We start from the raw sequence: 16,864 nt of genomic DNA, 5'->3' as shown, positions 1-16,864 counted from the left end.
CATTCATCCATCAAACACTACCATATTACCGCGTATAATCTATGCCATGCATGTTAAGCCAACCATAAATAAAACAAAAGCACAAGGTCCTTGCAAGATAGCTTTAAATTCTGAAAAAAACGTCAAATATTTAACCACCGCAGACGAGCTCGGTGTAGTTCTAACAAGTATGTTGCACCGGTAGAGTGACGAACTGAAGATTTCAGCATACGCCGCGTCCATTTTATCATGTATTGCTAACAACACGACCACAACATCAGTAGCATCATTGCTTCCGGGAGTTGCTGATTGCATTAGTAAGGACAGACACGCTGCCCAAACGCTGATTCGAGTAAGACGCAGACTGAAGCCGATCGCCAGGGAGAAAAAGTGCGGCGAGACGATGCCAGTGCAGATACTGGGTCCAGCCGATGCCACGTGGGCTACAGATCTTGCAGACCGACACAAACGTCACAGGTGCAGAGTGACACAGAGGCACAGAGTCGCTGTGCGTATCGTGAACACACAACATTCCACATGTATGTACAACGTAAACTAGCTGCCCGCAGGCTGAAGCCAAGTCGACAACAGAGCAAACTCGTCGGTATCGCACACGCGTCTGGCAACGATGGCACCTCACATCAACCGCGCTACTCAGAGTGCACCCCCATCCGCGCCTCGTATGGAAATCTGACTAGCAGTCGTCTACAGAGCTTAAGCAGCAAGCGGTACTTGACGGTCACGCATGCGCACTGGCTCCCTCTGTCCGCGCCCGCACACGGAGACCACCGGCGGGACTCGCAGGGACCAGCCGGCCGGAGGTCCGACAGGACTCATACACCGGTCCACCGCGGCTTGCCCGCCCCGTCCCATCCTGACCCGGCACGGTGGCGAACGGGACAACACCCGCCGGCGGGGCGCGCTCACTTCTCACCTGCCACGCACACCAGGGCTTCCGTCGACACCGAACCCAAAGCGTTGGCCGCCACACAGCGGAAGAGGCCAGCGTCCTCTGCGGGCATAACGTACCCGTGGGCACGGTCAGACGACGGACTAACAACACGCATGCGCAAATGGTCCGTCAACGAAAGGCAGGCCGGGTTCTCTCACTGATAGCAGCTCGCAAATCTGTACAGATGTTGACATATTCTCGAAGTTAGATGATCTATCGACAAAATTACGATAGAGATGCGACGTGCAATGCTGCGCCGTTAAGACGTGACCAAAGGTACAAACTAAACGAGCCGGACACCACAGATCCTCAGGCACACGTTTTATCAATAAATTCTCTCTAAAGCATACAATTGATTTGATGTGTCACGGTGCGGTCCCCAAGACCACATCCTGGAGCGGGTTAGGAAACGAGGGAGGATAACTGAGTCCAGAGAATCTCTGAGGGGAGCAGGCGGCCTAGTCATCGCGAGCCCAGTGGGCGCGGTGGGCCAGTCAGGCGGCTACCAGCTGGGCCAGCTCACCTGCGTACGCCTCTCGCACACTGAGCCGACAGATGCCGCTCTCGACGGAGGTGCGGTACGGCGGCCCGGCGCCGACGCCCACCACGCGGCTGTCCTTGTACCAGGTGACGCGCGGCTCCGGCAGCGCGTCCACCATGCACTTGAGCTCGATGCTGTCGCCGCGGTGCACGTACACGTCGGAGAGCGGGCGCAGCAGCACGGGCGCGCGCGGCGACGGCTGGTCGGCTGTCGGCGGAGCGCGCTCTCGTCAGTCCGCCGACAGACGGTAGGCGGGGAAGGTGGGAGGGGAGTGGGGGGGGGGGGGAGGGGTAGTGTCGCCGTGGTAACGGTGGGTTACCACCGGGTTTGACACGCTTGGGTCAGCCGGGCGCCACGCAGGCGCAGGGGGAACGGTCAGGGCCAGCAGCGTCACCACAGCCGCGACGGCAGGCTTCGGCGGCCGCAGCCTCGGACGCGTGTGAACAAACGAAGGATAAACAGCCGCCCGATCATCACAGCAAGGTCGGCGTACATCAAAGGGAGAGATATGTTGCACGAGATACCGGAGACGTGAAGCCACACGCGTGCCCCTCACCGCTTCCACCTGGGTTCTAAAGGCCACTGGTCTTAGTAAGGACAACACATTTGACGTCTATACAATATGTGAAAACCGCAACTTAAAGGACTCCTTATTATGTCAAAGACGCATCGATGCAGAAACAAACATATACGTAATATGGCCATAATCGGTCATCGGTATCGGTCGAAATCAATATCACCTAAAAAAGCGCAATACGTAGCGCGGCGTTTCTAAAAGCGCAACCCGGAAAAAATCACCGACACGCATACACTTCGTTAGTTCATGCAAAAACACAGCAATGTGAGCAAAACTGCGTTGCATAAGCTCACAAACTAAATTTCAGACGCTTGTCTATCTACCCACGCAACCGCAATTAAAAGCCAACGCGAAAACCTGCGCGTACCAATCAACAGGGAACATGCGTCTTCTTGAAAGGCATCACTTCTTATCAGCGCACTACAAATGAATATCAAAGTGTCAGACATCGTACGATCTCACCAATAATGCACATCAAGGGCGTAAGCATGTTACGCAGCATGGACATCAGTTACCGGCGACCAACTCTGCGCGCAGCCACCGTCGCCATGTTAGTGATGGGCAAAACTTCACCACACAAGCATGCAGAGCGGACGGGACGCCGTCTCTTCTCCATCCCGCCGTCTCCAAGCCCGTGGCGCAGGGCGGCAGGGAAGCAGGTGAGTGCAGCGGCGACCTCAGCGCTCCACCTCCGTCCGCTGTCCGCACTCACTGTCGCCGGCGGCGGCCGGACTGCGCAGGCGCTGTCGCCGCCGGCCGGCCGACCCTGCCACCTCCTCGCCGTCCGAACGCTCGCCGTCCGTGGCCGGGTAGCTGACCAGCACGTTGGGCGGCGTGCGCGTGCCGAAGGCGCTCTCGGGCCGCAGCCGGCCGGCCGTCACCAGGTCGTCCAACTGCGCGCCGTCGAGCTCCTGAGCCGGCGGCACGGGCGTGGTGGCGCCGCGCGTCCGCTCCACGGTCACCTCGAGGCCAGGCGCCTCGCGCGCGGGAGCGGCCGCCGCCGCTGGCCGCGCCGCCCCCGGCTGCAGCACGCCAAACTCGTAGCCGAAGTCGTACTTGAAGTAGATGAGACCTGAGCCTTCGTCGACGTGCTTCGTACCTAAAATGGCGCGGCGCGCTCACTCGGCTGTTGATTCGGTCGATGACTCAGTGTGGACTGTTGACAGTGGCCGTGGCCCGACCCCTGCCCCGCTCCCTCTCCTGATAAATAGAAAGTGGCGTGTGGTGGATGTAGGGCACCTACCTTGGATATTTGCGATAGAAAATGCCGTATTGAGCCATTGTTGCGCGGGGGTTATCATGTCTGCGCTCTAATTTATCACTGCCGCAGTCACGGCACGCGGACTGACGAACGAACAGCTCGAACGAACGAACGAACGAACGAACAGACGAACATCTCCGCGCGCTTGCACGATGATGCACCTGGCCCTGCGCCTCTCGTGCGAAGCAGCCGGCAGTTGGGCACGACCTACGGATGTCTGACGCCCGGGATTTTAACGGCAGAATGAGCTTGTCATCGCCAACCACAACGCAGCAAGCCATCCTGGGCCCAACGTAGAATTCAGTCCGTTCAGGATTAACCTGCTCCTATGTTACCTCCGATTACAAACAACCCACTTTTATCGTTGCATTAGAAAATAACGTCGCGGCCGTCATGCGGCCCTGACGTCCCGGAGACGGATATCAGATGTCCATCGGCTCGCGGCGAAGCCAGCACAGCCTGGTCGGCCCGACAACATTCGAGGCCCGGTGTGGGGCCGGGCCTCTCATCTGGCACCAGAGAAAACAGGGCGAAATTCGCTTACGTTGAGCCGATGCCAGCAATACCGGCCGCGATCCGGTCCCGGTGCGGAAGGCTGCTGCACTTCGTCATCGCCCGGCGAACCTCGAGAATTGCAGACACCTCGCTCGGCCCATGTCAGTGGTAATTTGGCTTCAAGAACACTGTTGTTGCGTATAAAACGCAAACCGAAGCAAGCTTCAGAACATACGTCCTTAAGTTTGGTGTCATTCGACATCGCAAACTACACCCATGCCGAATGAGCTTCTTGGCAACAATGAAGACCGCATTGTGTCCTATTCCTCCAACACAATGTCCCAGTGATGTACATCATCACCCAGACGTTTACACGCCTTCGACTACTTACTGCAGTCTCGGACACGGTCCTCGTTGCGGTAGACCATTGTCTGTCCGTTGGTGGCGGGCGCCGGGCCGTCTACTGCCGTTCGGGTATCATCCGCAGCCGTTCGGGTACCACCCGCAGTCGTTCGGGTACCATCCGCTGCCGTTCGGCTGGCTTCTGTAGCTGCTGGCTGCCGTCCACCCATCTCGGAGCGCACCTCCTCCGACAGTCGCTGCACTTTAGAGTTGAACGTCCGCTTCATGTCGCTGAGCTCCTGAGACAACGCCTCTGCGAAGCACAGCGCGACTGATGAGACACACCTTCATCAGGCGCAGGCGCGCTGCTGGAGTTCTTAACATGGGTAATGAAGACTGGCTTAGACGACTGCGACACTTAAAGATAGGCACACTTCACGGGAAATGAGTGCACGTAGCAAGATGACGCCGTTTTGGGATACAAATGCCAAAGTAAGATCCCGGGCGACAAAATAAACAGTGACGAAAGAGTAAAAATGACGAGACATCTGCCCACCATGGGTGCAACATTATCTTTTTCGAGATAATATATATATATATATATATATATATATATATATATATATATATGGGTCTGTCTATTGATCGTAACATATCAACCAGAGCAACAAACACTCGTGCTAAGCCACGCACGAAGCCGGAGAACTCCGGCCTCCAGTCTGTCAGGTCAGCGCGGGAAGTCACCTGTACGGTTTGTCTGCGAGGCCGAATGGTCTTCTGACAGCTTGGGAGGGTGCGATTCAGTGACCGCCAGTCTCTCATCGCGTGCCGTCTGCAGACGCGTCTCCTCCTTCCGCTGCTGCTGACGACAGAGGCTCTGAGGCTGCGTCTGCGTTTGCTGCTGCTCCTGCTGAAGCTGCGGTTGTTGGCTTTGTAGCCACGCCTCCTGTTGCTGTTGCTGATACGGACGCTCGATCTGTGTGCGCTGCTGCTGCTCCTGAAGCTGCCGGCTGCTCTCGATGCGAGTGAAGTGTGTTTGCTGAAGGTGATGACTTTCCTGTTGGATTCGCGCTGGCTGCTGTTCGCTCTGCTCCTGCTGCACATGGTGGTGTATTGTCTGAGGCTGAGTCTGCTGTTGCTGTTGCTGTTGCTGTTGCTGTTGCTGCTGCTGCTGCTGAACAAGCTGACGCGTGCGAGATGTCGGTGGAGGAGAAGGCGAAGGAATCTGGAAAGGAAAATAACACTTTTAATACTGCAGTGAACATGATATATATATATATATATATATATATATATATATATATATATATCCACGTCGCTTGCAGCATGTACCGATGGCGTGTAAACAAAAGCAAGACAGTTTTTTAACTAAGACAAAGCATGGGCCAAACTTTGACTCGAGCACATCGCTGGTATGAGTCTTAGATGACCACAATCCCGTGATACAATGAAGCGCACGTACTTCACCTCACAGACGGCTCCCGGTGCTTAGGCCGGCGCACCTCGCCGCCTTAAGCACCCCACCTGTACCCCAGCTGCACCCGTACCTTAGTGGCGCGGGTGGTCTCCCTCCTCTCGGTGGTGGTGCGCCGGCTGAGGTGGCTACTCGTGCGCGTCGTCTCGCGGCACGCCCCCGGCTCCGGCGCCGCGGCCAGGCCGGCGCGCGCCGGCGGCTCCTCAACGGACTTCCCGGGAAGCCCCTTGCGAGCCGCCTGTGGCGAGAAGCGCGGGATGCGAGACGGCGAGGCCTCCTGCGGCCGGCGCGCCGCCGCTGCCGCCGGCTGCTCGAAGCGCGAGGGAGGCGTGGGCGAGCGCGAGCGGTGCCGGCCGGGCGAGGCGGGCCCGGTGCGCGGCGACGGGCACGACACGCGCCGGTAGCCCGGCTGGCCGGCGCCGCGCTCCGGGCTCGGCTGCCACTTAGCCACGATGCGTGTCTCCAGGTCACTCTCGTAGTCGGACTCGCGCATTTCGCCGGGGATGAACTTGGTAGGCGCGCGCGGCGGCGAGGGCTGGACGGCGCGGGTGCGGGCGCGGCCGCGGCCGCGCGTCGGCTCCGGCTCGCTCGGCGCCGACTCGGCCGCCGGGCCGCCGCCCGCCGTCTGCGAGCTGAGGGTTGTGCGCTGCATGCTCAGCTGTGACGTCATCGTCGTGGTCACCGACCCTCTCTGCGTCGACGGCGCCGGCTCCGGGCCCGGCTCGGGCTGCTTGGCGGCTTCGGTGCGTGTCTGGATCTGGTTGAAGCCGTTGTGGGCACTTTCTCGCGTCGTTGTGCTTGTGGTGCCACCTGTTTGCTGTTGAGGGAGGATGGGAGCGTCGCCAATCTTCACGGCACGCTCAGTGGTGCTTTCAAACTTTTTGACCTGCCTGTGAATGCTTTCTGTGGAGGTGACACTTTTCTTCACGAGCTGCCGCGGCGGCGATGGTTGTCTCTGTGCTGACTGCTGCAGCTGCCGGCTCACTCTCTCAATCGTCTCACTGCTGTTAACCTGTTTATAGCTCGGCTGCGGCCGCCCACTGTCCACAGCCGTCTCAGCGCTGCCAGAGAACTCGCGCAGCGCGCTGCCTGCCGACTGCTGCACGTCACAGCCAGCTACGGCCGCCTGCGGCTGCGGCTGCAGCTGCGGCTCCGGCTTGACCGTCGTGTCCGGGCTGAGGACGTCGCCCAGGTTGACGACGCGCCGCGTGCGCTGCTCGGTGACCGAACGCAGACTTGTGGTGTGACTCGTCTCGGTGCGCCGGTGGCCGGTCAGCGGCGGCGGCGCGCCCGCCGGCGGGGCCCCGGTCAGGGCGGGCGCCGGCCGGCCCGCCGCCGCCGGCTCGCCCCACCCCGGCGTCGGCCCGACCAGCGACGACACAGCGCTGTCTAGAACCGCCTCATGAGCGCGGCTGCCTGGCTCCTCACCCGCCTGAAAGCGAGAGCGTCCGCTCACGGTCAGCGCATGCTGAACAACGCCGGACCGCCGGCCGCCTGAATCACCTTCAAGAAAGCATATGCCATTTCCAAACCCTGGTCACAAGAGAGGCGCTAAACAAAACACTGCTATTAGCGTACACCCAGCAATGGGTCACCCCTAACCTTTCAGCCTTGTGGCCTCCAGGAGGGCAATCAACACCAACGCCAACCCACCGCGCGATTCAAAATTATGTATCTGCTCCGTTACGGAAAATGCTAAAAATCTGCAAAGCGCCACCAACGTCATGAGTTTGTTAACGCACATGACTACATGTCAGTGAACACGAGCTACCCGTGCGTGTTGGTGAGACGCATGCTCGTGACACTAAGCCACTGTCAGTGTAACCCTGCCACAGACATCCTCGGCTAATGGCAGAGCGATCATTGTCAGACAACCGCAATAAAAGCTAGAACATCTCCGATGCTTATAAATATTTTGTTCGGCTGCTGGTTGTAACGACACTGGTAAGAGACTGAACTAATAAAATACAAAAAACAAACTGAAAAACACGGATAACATCTGTGTACGCTAAGGCGGTGTTCATGTCTTCAAAACCACCACGCGGGCTCAAGCAGCCGGCAGTTCGTTCCATGCAGTGTTCCCAAACATCGAAAACATGACCTAACAACACAAGACGACGAACATATCCTGTTGTTTGTTATGATGCGTTGGCGGAGTCACAAATACACACTCTGTAATGCAGCACATAAAGCTAGCTATATCCGCAGGGCGGGACCAGGCGAAAGCCATGCGAACGCAGCGTGAGGGCGACGCTCCTGGGACGTACAGCACCGGTCCTCCGGGGCCGGGAGCGTCGCGGCGGCGGCAGCAGCGGCCGCGGCCGGCCAAGCCGAGTGTAAGCCACCGGGTTAGTCGGCAAACGGAACAGATAGGACAGATAGCTACCTAGCGAGCAGAGAGAGAAGGCCAACCTGTCGACGAGCCGGCGCCGGCGCCACGTCCGCCGCCTGCTCGGGGACGCTGGACACGGACAGGGGGGACTCGGAGCGAGGCTCGTCGCCGTCCGCCAGAGGGCGCTGCGACTGGAAGGAGAGGTCGACCGTCTCCGAGTACTGCGACGCCCGCTGACGGCGGATCGTGTTCTCGGCGTCCGCCGTGTAGCCCGAGTCGGCGTACTCGGCGCGCGGCGGCGGGCTGCGGCGCGGCGGCGGGCTGCGACGCGGCGCGCGCGGCGGCGACTTCGGCGGCGGCGGCCGCGCCAGCGGGATGCCCATCACGTCCGAGTCGGCGGCGCCGGGCGCGGCCGGACTTGGCGAGGCCGACGGCAGCGGCGCACGCACGCCTCGGTACTGCGGCTCCTCGTCACCGCTGTCGGCCGGCCGCCAGCGCGCCGGGATGCGACCCTCGTAGTCGCTCTCGTAGTCAGACTCGCGCATCTCGCCCTTCTGGAACTTGGACGGCATGCGCGGCGGCGGGCCGCGCGGCGGCCGCGCCTGCGTCTCCTCCGGCCGGTACGGGAACGGCGCCAGCTCGGGGAACGGCTGGAACGGGACGCCGGCGTCCGGTGCCGGCGCCGGCCGCGCCGGCGGCGTCGCCTTGAGCACCAGCGGCGACTTGGGCCGGATGGGCCGGGCTGGGCGTGGCGACTGGTGCGGCATGACGCTGACGGCGCCGGGCAGCCGCGGTCCACCCGGCACCTGTCCGCGGCCCGGGCTAGGCATTCGCGGCCCGGCCGACTGCGTGGTCTGCTGCAGCGTCTGCCGGCTGTGGAACTCCTGCCGGCTGGTGGTCATCACGCTGGTGCGGGCGGCGCCGGCCGATGGGCCCGACGGATGACGCTGCGGAGACGACGACGGCCGCTGCACCGGTCGGAAGGTGGCGGCCGTGGCCGGGCCGGACGGCGTCCATGGCGCCGGCGCCGGCGGCTCGGCGCCCGCCGCGGCGGCCGGCGGCGGCTGCGCCTGCAGCGGCCGCGCCGCCGACGTCTGCTGCTGCGACACATGGCGCATGCTGCTCTGCTGCTGCCACACGGCTTTCTGCTGAGTCTGCGCCGGTTTCGGCTTCTGCTGGATGTAGGGCTCAGGCCGGCGGGCGGCCAGCGCCGCCAGCTCCGGCTCAGACGCGTAGCCAGCGAAGTCAGACGTGTAGCCGGCCTCGTAGGCGCGCTCCTCCATGTTGCTGCCGTAGCTCATGGCGGACATGGGGCGGTCCCGGTCAGCGTCCTGCTGACTCCACACGGGCGCCGACGGCCGGTCGCCGTCCGACGGCGGCGGCGGCCAGATCTTCGACAGCTTCTCCGACCTCTTGGTCGACCACATCTTCTGCATGCTGAGGCCCTCGGGGGTGGCGCGAGGCGAGAACGCGCGCGGCGTGTCGGACGCGCCGCTCGGTGTGCGCGTTCTGAGCTGCGGCTGTGGCTGACGGGGAGCCACGTCCGGCCGCGGCGAGGTCACCACGGGTCGTGGCGACGCGGCGAGCGGCGCTGCCGCCGTCTGCGTCTGCGCGCGCTCCAGCGACGTGGTCCGCTGCACTTGTGACGTACTCCGGGACGCCGGCGACGCGGCCGAGAGCGGCGACGTAAGCGCGGCAGGCCGGGCCGGCGACGCTGGCACGCCCGAAGGGCCCATCAGTTCCGTTTTCTGCACGCGCATATCGTACGACGAGCTCTCGTAGCGTGTCTCCACGCGCCTGTAGCCCGTGGTCGCCTGCGCAGGAGGGTGGGAGCTGGGCGGCGGCGCCGGACCATCAGCCGCGCCCGCCGGCCGCTGCACCTCGGTGCGCTCCGAGTGGAGGCTGGCCGAGCTGCTGGCGGTGTGCGAGCTCTGCTGCTGGCCGGACCGCACCGCCGTCGGCTGCGCCAGCGGCCGAGGCGCACCCAGCTGCGTCCGCTGCGTCTCCTCTGTCCGCTTCATCATGCTCTCGGTGGTCTCGGACGTCCTTGACGTCCGAGTCGGCGCCGAGACCGCAGCGCCGTCCGGCACGGTCGGCGCCGGCGGCCAGGCCGGCTTCTTGTACGTCCTTTGCTCCAGCTGTGAGACGCTCTCTACCGTCTCCTCGCGCGTCTCTCGTGCCACCTTCTCCGCGTCTGGCTGCTCGGGCGGCGGCGGCCACTGCTGCACCGCCTCTCTCACCGGCCGCTGCGGCGTCACGGGCTGCGGCGGCGGCGGCGGCTCCGGTCGCGGCGGCGCCGCCACCTCCCGCTCCCGCTTCACCGGCACCCAGGGCGTCTCCAAGGGCGTCTTCTTGGTGAAGCGCGGTCGCTCCGCCGGCGGCTCGGGCGCGCGTGCCACCGGCGCGGCCAGGTCGACGTGCGGCCGCGGCGGCCGCGCGACCTGCGGCGGCGTGTCGAACTGCGACGGCGGCGTGGGCGGCTTGGCGTCCGGAGCCGCCGGCCGCGCCGCCGCCTCCGGCAAGCTCACTTGGATCTCGCGCCGGTCGATGTACTCGTAGCCATCCGCCTGCCAGCGCGTTGGGATGCGCTCGTCGAAGTCGCTCTCGTAGTCGGTCTCGCTGAAGCGGCCCGGTACAAAGCGCGTCGGCGTGGGGGGTGGGTGCACCGCGCGCGCCGACGCCGGCCGCGGCCGCTCAGGCTCGTACGGGAACGGCTCCAGGTCAGGGAACGGCCGGAAGGGCGCGGCGGCGGCCGACTGCGGCCGCGGCCGCGGCGGGCTGACCGTCGGCTCCGGCGGCTCGGTGTCCGGCGTGCGTACTGGCAGCACGCAGACGCCGCCGCGCAGCTCGGCCGACGAGCCGTTCGTCTCCACCTCCTCTATCTGTGTCTCGATCAGCCGCTTGATGTCGGAGAGCCGCTTCCCAGGCGGACGGGGGCGCTGCTGCTGCGGCTCTGGCACGGGCCGCTCCTGCTGCTGGCGCGAGGTGACGCTGGTGACGCTGGTCACCTGCTCCTCAGTCGTGGTCGTCTCCGATCGGGACACGGAGGTGTGGTCCGTGTGGGAGGGCGCCGGTGCCGGGTACTGCTGGTGCTCGGGCGGGCCGGTGTGGGACACGTACGTCAGAGACGGAGTCGGCGCAGGAGGCGTCAGCTTCGGTTTGGGGGCGACCTTGGGAACAGGGGCGGAGGCAGGTACCGCGGGCGGCTCAGCGGCGGCCACAGGTGTCTGCGGGAATTGATAAAGGTCAGTTCCGGTATGTGTTGTCGGCTGAACCGGTACGGCCTTTGGCCTCTGAGCCTGCTGCTCTTCTGTCGTGTAAGCCTCCTCCGCTGAGGTCTGCTTATAAAGAGCAGAGTACACAGGCTTGTGAGGGACTTCTATTGGTTTCTTAGGCTCTACCCGTGGCGGGGGAGCGACTGGCTTCGGCGCGACCTTTGGCGGCTCTTTTGTAGGGGGGCGTTTCACCTCCGTCTTCGTCGATTGTGTAACTTCCCTCGTCTGATTAATAACCGTCTCTTGGCTTTTCTTCGTGGTCTTCGCTACATCTGATGGCACTGGGACGGGTTCAGGGGGGCGCTGAATTGGCTCAGCTTTTGGCTTCGCCTCCGGGGGAATCTCGACAACTTTCTTCACCTGCTGTGGTTTGGGCTTCGGTGGCACTACAGGCGTCAGTTTGGGTATCGTCACGATCCTCTCCTCTTTGGTTTTGGTAACGTTCTCCTCCACTTCATCAACTCGCTTGCCTACCCGGTCGGGCGGCGCACTCGGCATGCACACGTCGGCCCTGCCGGCCGGCGGCGGCTGCGGGATGGCCGCGATCTCCGACAGCTGGACCAGCTTCGACTCCTTCGCCTGCCTGCCCTCGGTGACGGCCGCCCGGGTGTCGGGGATCGCCTCTCGCTCCACGGGCCGCTCCGGCCGTGCGGCGTCGCGCAGGTCGACTGTCACCTTGTTCGTCACCATGCGCTGCTCCTTCTGCACCTGCGTGGCGTCCGTGGAACGGGTCTGCTGGCGGGTGGTCGGCGACGGCGACCGGACCGTCCTCGGTGCTGGCGCGGCCGGCTGCGTGTGCCGCACCACTTCCGACGAGCTAGACTGATGCGTCTGCTCGATCTTTGAGATGGCCTGCCTGACCCCGGAAGGAGCGGGCTGGGGCTGCGGAACGGGTGGGAGGGGCTCTGGGGGCTGCACCGTCGCTGGAGGCTGCGTCGCTGGCTCAGCCGCCTTCGAGACCGCTGAGTTTCGTTCTAGCGTCGCTTTATACTAAGGAAAATACAAAATGAGAATGGTTAGAAGCTGTGAGTGTGAGTGCGACACAGACAGTGCCTTTCGATGAGCCAAAGGTGTGCAGTGTTCACTTCGTCTCACCAGAAATGGGTGCTCTGGAAACATGGCGTTGCATTTCACAAACAGTGCGAGTGCTGAACAGTGCAGGCAGACACCACGGAACGCACTACCGCCCCTTCCGCCACCACCATCACCAACAGCAGCGGATGACAGTTGCTGGTCGTAAAAATATGCACTGGACGCATACTAGTGAACGATAGCTATACCAAACCAGAACGGTCTCAAACGTCAGGAACATTACAGTCGATGACTTATAGGAAAGGAAAATAGCGACGTGAAGGAACTCGAAATCGACGTGCGTCGCTTTAAACATTCAATGTTTATCAACTTTAAACCAGTGCGATACGCCACTCGGCAACTTTGTGACTGGCACTACATGATGACGCCTAAATTTGGCGACTGAAAAACGGACCACTACAAAAGGAACACATACATTGCACAAACAGCTCAAAATCAGTTACGTCTACAATCATCTGTGACATATGTTACGACCAGCAACTATGTCCTTTCCTTTCAAAGACCGACAAAAAGCGAGAAGTAAAGAAAGCTTTATTCAGATGCCCAAAGCGGTGGCTCAGTTCCTGAAGACCACGATGCACAGAAAAATGTACATAAGATGCTGCACCGAAGCGCGGGCCCCTCGGCATGACAAAACATGATTATGTACATTTCCGCCAACATGTTCAACCGAGTGTGTCCACGACCCAAGTGCCCTGTGCTGTCCGCTCATAAGCAGCCAAACAGCTACTCAATGGAGCAGATATCCACGCCGTACCCACCTGTTCACCACTTTTCTGCAGTGATGAAATCTCACAAACGTTGAATAAATAAAAGGGGGCATAAGGCAACGAAGCTATATTCCCGTGCTTTCTACGTATCACGAAACCCCAACCAAAAAATATAACAGAAGGCTTCGGACGCGGAGGTAACATCCACCGTTCGTTCACCACTTGAACACGACCACGACCTGTGCAATGAACGTGTTGCTGTACTCAGCTCCCTCCCGCCCGAGACCTTGCAGACCGCAGGGGTCTGTACAGAGTGCAGCACACCTGCCATGTGAGGGTGTGTCGTGTGCGGGCGCCTTGCGCGGGTGCACGGTGCGGGTGCACGGTGCGGGTGCACGGCGCAATAACACCAGACGGGGGGACGGTCCGGCAGCTCACCTCGCGCTCCGACAGGTCCTGGGTGGTGAGGCGCCGCTCCACCAGCACCGGCACCTCGTCCGACACCACCAGGTCGGCGATGGAGGTGGCCTCGCCGCCCGCGTTCGTCGCCTGGATGCTGTACTTGCCAGCGTCGGCGGGGGTCACTGCAACACGCGGCAGGTGGTGCTGGGTCATCAGGACTAGTTCACGTTACTGCGCTGTCGGGCAGTCCAGGTGCTGTATTAGTGAGAGATGCGCATTATAAGACGTTTTCACAACGGAGGTGGAGCTGTTATCTTCTGCACGTACCTCTAAGCGAAATTTCCAGTTTCCATTTGTAGCTTCCATAAAGAGACAAAAAACAAGGCCGCCAAACCGGACATGCGTAGGGACTAGGTGGGGGGAAACCATTTCATTGAGCTGGGGACAAAATTTGGAATAGAATGTAACTTCAGACAAAACGTGTTAAACTGCTCTCTTAATATCATTCAATACCAAATGCCTTGTTGAGCATCCATAATTTTCTGACTATCATGGCGACGGCTGGTGAGCCCGAGCCGGTTGGGTACCGCGACGCCATGGGGGAGTACGTCCCCCCGCCCGGCGGTCAGCCGCTGACCTGCCTGACCGCCGGCACACCCGGCCCCAGCGAGTACGACCTGCCCGACATGAACGTGCACATGCACACAGCGCCCCGCTTCTACTTCACGGGTCGCGGCGCGGAGACCACGCCCGCGAAACAGGACGGCGCCAGCCCGGCGTCCTACAACGTCCGGATGCCAAAGTGCAAGCACCAGCTGCTGACGACGCTGAAGCCGCGGCTGGAGCGGCCTGACTACGACAGCTCGCCGGGCCCCGTGCACCTGGTGACGCGCGGGGACGTGGCGCGCCGGCCGCCGCGCACCAGCCTCAAGAGCCGGCCGCCGCCCACCGCCAGCGTCGGCCTGCCCAACCCACTCGACCGCACCTCCTTCACCAAGACGCCGGCGCCGGCGTACGACCCGGTGACGGCGCACCTGCCCGCGGCGCCGCGCTTCCGCTTCAACGACCGGCTGCCGGCGCGGCACCGCACCGACGGGCCCGGCGCCGGCGCGTGGAACGTGCGCCCGCCGCCGGCCGGGCCGCACTACAGCCTGCATTACCGGCCACAGCCGCTCACGCCGATGATGAACAACCCCGGGCCGGACGCGTACGACCCAGAGCCGGTGGAACCCGCCGTGCACGCGCCCATCATCGGCGTGCTCCCCAGACCCGGCAAGCCGCCCGAGATGCCGGCACCCAACGCCTACAAGACGCCCAAGAACCCGCGGCGCGCGCCGGAGCTGACGTTCAGGCCTTTCGAGAACGAGTTAGAATTCCGCACGCCCGGACCGGGCGCCTACTCGCCGGAGAAGCTGCCTAAGCGGCGTGCCCCCGCCTACAGTCTGGCCGGCGCCGTGGGCGGCGCCAGGGAGGCGCCGACCGACCCCGGACCGGCCAGCTACAGCGTGCCGCGGGGGCCGCGCGGCCGGCCCGCCTTCAGCCTCGGCGCGCGCGCCGCCGCCCCCGCGGACCAGACGCCGGCGCCGAACGCCTACAGTCCGCGGATGGAGGTCAGCACGCGGCGCGGGTTCACACTCAACTCACGACCGCCGGCAAGGCGGCCGGCGCGCGGGCCGGGACCGAACGCCTACCTGCCGCGGCTGCCGCTGCCGCGCGCGCCAGACTTCACGCTTAGGATCAAGCACCGCGACATGGGAGGACGGGAGCAGGAGGCTATCCCGTCCCCGGCGGCTTACGCGCCTGGCGCCGGCTGCGGCTGCAGCGCCCACTTCAAGACCAAGCCCGGCGTCAGCTTCAAGGGACGGGCCTCCAAGTACGTGTACAGCGGTTATGATCCGGGGAAAAATCTTGGCACCATGTCGGAGCGCGCAGAACGGACACGAAATCTGATCATTTAAAGAGGTGGGCAACATGCTGTTTACATCTTGTCTCTGTCCTACGTTAGTCCGAATCTTTTTTGTTACCTACCGTGTATGTTTTACTTGGGAAGGGGACCAACAATACAATATAGGGTGCAACAGCATGACAACAACAAGAAAATAAAATATTTTGAAAACCCAAATTATCTCCAGCGCAAACTCAATTCCAATTCGGATTTTGTTTGATACGGTGTCAACATGGGGCAAGACGAAGGAGCACGCTGATGCTTTCGTAAATTGCAAACCAGTCAACAGATTATCTCACAATATGACAACCCGGCCTGTTGTTCGATATATCCGGCTACCACCAACGAGAGCACCTTAGCCGGCATCCCATTGGCCAGTGAAGGCAGGCTCAGTTCTGACCGTTCTCGATGGCCAGGATGTGCCGGGTGCCCTCCCGCTTGACGGTCGTGCGCTGAGTGTCGGGCGGCCGGCCGTCCTTGGTCCAGACCACCTCCGGCTGCGGCGTGCCGCTCACGGTGGCCTCGAAGAAGAGCCGCTGGCCCGGCCGGGCCACCTGCGCCTTCAGTCGGTGGTCGAACACCGGCGGGAACACGGTCTCTGCCGAGGACACGGCCGTACGGCGGTCAGCGCCGTCGGCAGACAAACATCGGCTTCGGGACGAACATGGTGCTTGATGTTCAACATCTCGGCGGGCGCACAGCTCAGACCCCAAAACGACAGCACAAACCAGTCGGCGGGAAGAACGCAGCACCGCAGCCCGGGGAGGACACCCGTCTGAAGACCAGGCCTGACTACGCAAACTCTGATCAGACCGAGCTACACACCCGACACCTGTCCTGTTGTTCCAGCGAACTCACTTCGCTACTCGCTCCTGAGACTGGCCCTGCCTCTCAATGACTCCTGATCACTCCTGACGGTGGTTATGCTCTCCATGACACTCCGTTGCTCTCTCCTGATCACTGCCCTGTCCTGATCGACCGGCACTCGACCGTGACCTTTTCCCTGCTCTCCCAGACGGCCGGCCACTCACTCTTCACCACGATGTCCGCGGTGCTGGTGGCCGTGCCGGCCGGGTTGCTGAGGGTGCAGGTGTAGCGGCCGCCGTCCTCCTCGGTGACCCGCTCCAGAGTGAGCGTGACCCGGCTCTGGTCGTGCGAGGTCACGGCGCGGTCGCCGGGCGCCAGCTCGACACCGCTCTTGAACCACTTGACGTCCGGGGGCGGGGAGCCTGCCGGCGGCGGACCGGCCGGCGTCAGGCAGGCCGCGCTGCAGCGTCGACGCGAGCACTCCCGCGTCCCTTCCGAAACGCCTCAAGAAGGAACGGTCGCCGTCATTTTCCTGACTGTGCAGCAAGCGCTTATCTCGGGGCGGGTGTCGCGCCGGTGTGCTCCTGAGCCGCACTGCCAGCTCCCGTACGCAGAGGTCGAACAGCCCATCCGTGACCCGCTGCACCACATTGCCCAGCCCGGGCGCACTGCGCCAGGCT

At 62.5% G+C, this 16,864-nt stretch overlaps 1 protein-coding gene across 1 annotated transcript in view; it reads right to left on the bottom strand.

The window, feature by feature from the left end:
- Positions 1-217: 217 nt before the first annotated feature.
- The window catches only part of LOC119096654 (titin), a 68,527-nt gene continuing 51,880 nt past the window's right edge, over positions 218-16,864 (bottom strand). Inside the window, exons 38-54 of the mRNA XM_037219551.1 lie at positions 16,409-16,606; positions 15,778-15,975; positions 13,469-13,614; positions 11,703-12,218; positions 10,773-10,871; positions 10,482-10,709; positions 10,110-10,199; positions 9,364-9,479; positions 9,039-9,249; positions 8,413-8,603; positions 8,042-8,256; positions 5,695-7,154; positions 4,892-5,372; positions 4,197-4,460; positions 2,762-3,148; positions 1,455-1,679; positions 218-991 (exon numbers count right to left, since the gene is read on the bottom strand). Coding sequence (XP_037075446.1) covers positions 903-991; positions 1,455-1,679; positions 2,762-3,148; positions 4,197-4,460; positions 4,892-5,372; positions 5,695-7,154; positions 8,042-8,256; positions 8,413-8,603; positions 9,039-9,249; positions 9,364-9,479; positions 10,110-10,199; positions 10,482-10,709; positions 10,773-10,871; positions 11,703-12,218; positions 13,469-13,614; positions 15,778-15,975; positions 16,409-16,606 — 5,114 coding nt within the window. The 3' untranslated portion in view covers positions 218-902. The remainder of the gene's footprint in view (positions 992-1,454; positions 1,680-2,761; positions 3,149-4,196; positions 4,461-4,891; positions 5,373-5,694; positions 7,155-8,041; positions 8,257-8,412; positions 8,604-9,038; positions 9,250-9,363; positions 9,480-10,109; positions 10,200-10,481; positions 10,710-10,772; positions 10,872-11,702; positions 12,219-13,468; positions 13,615-15,777; positions 15,976-16,408; positions 16,607-16,864) is intronic.

The sequence above is a fragment of the Pollicipes pollicipes genome, unplaced genomic scaffold, assembly GCF_011947565.3.
Source record: "Pollicipes pollicipes isolate AB1234 unplaced genomic scaffold, Ppol_2.1 Scaffold_4295;HRSCAF=5057_pilon_pilon_pilon, whole genome shotgun sequence".
NCBI classification, from domain to species: domain Eukaryota; kingdom Metazoa; phylum Arthropoda; class Thecostraca; order Pollicipedomorpha; family Pollicipedidae; genus Pollicipes; species Pollicipes pollicipes.
Note: the sequence above shows the minus strand (reverse complement) of the source record. Positions and strands in the feature narration are given on the sequence as shown.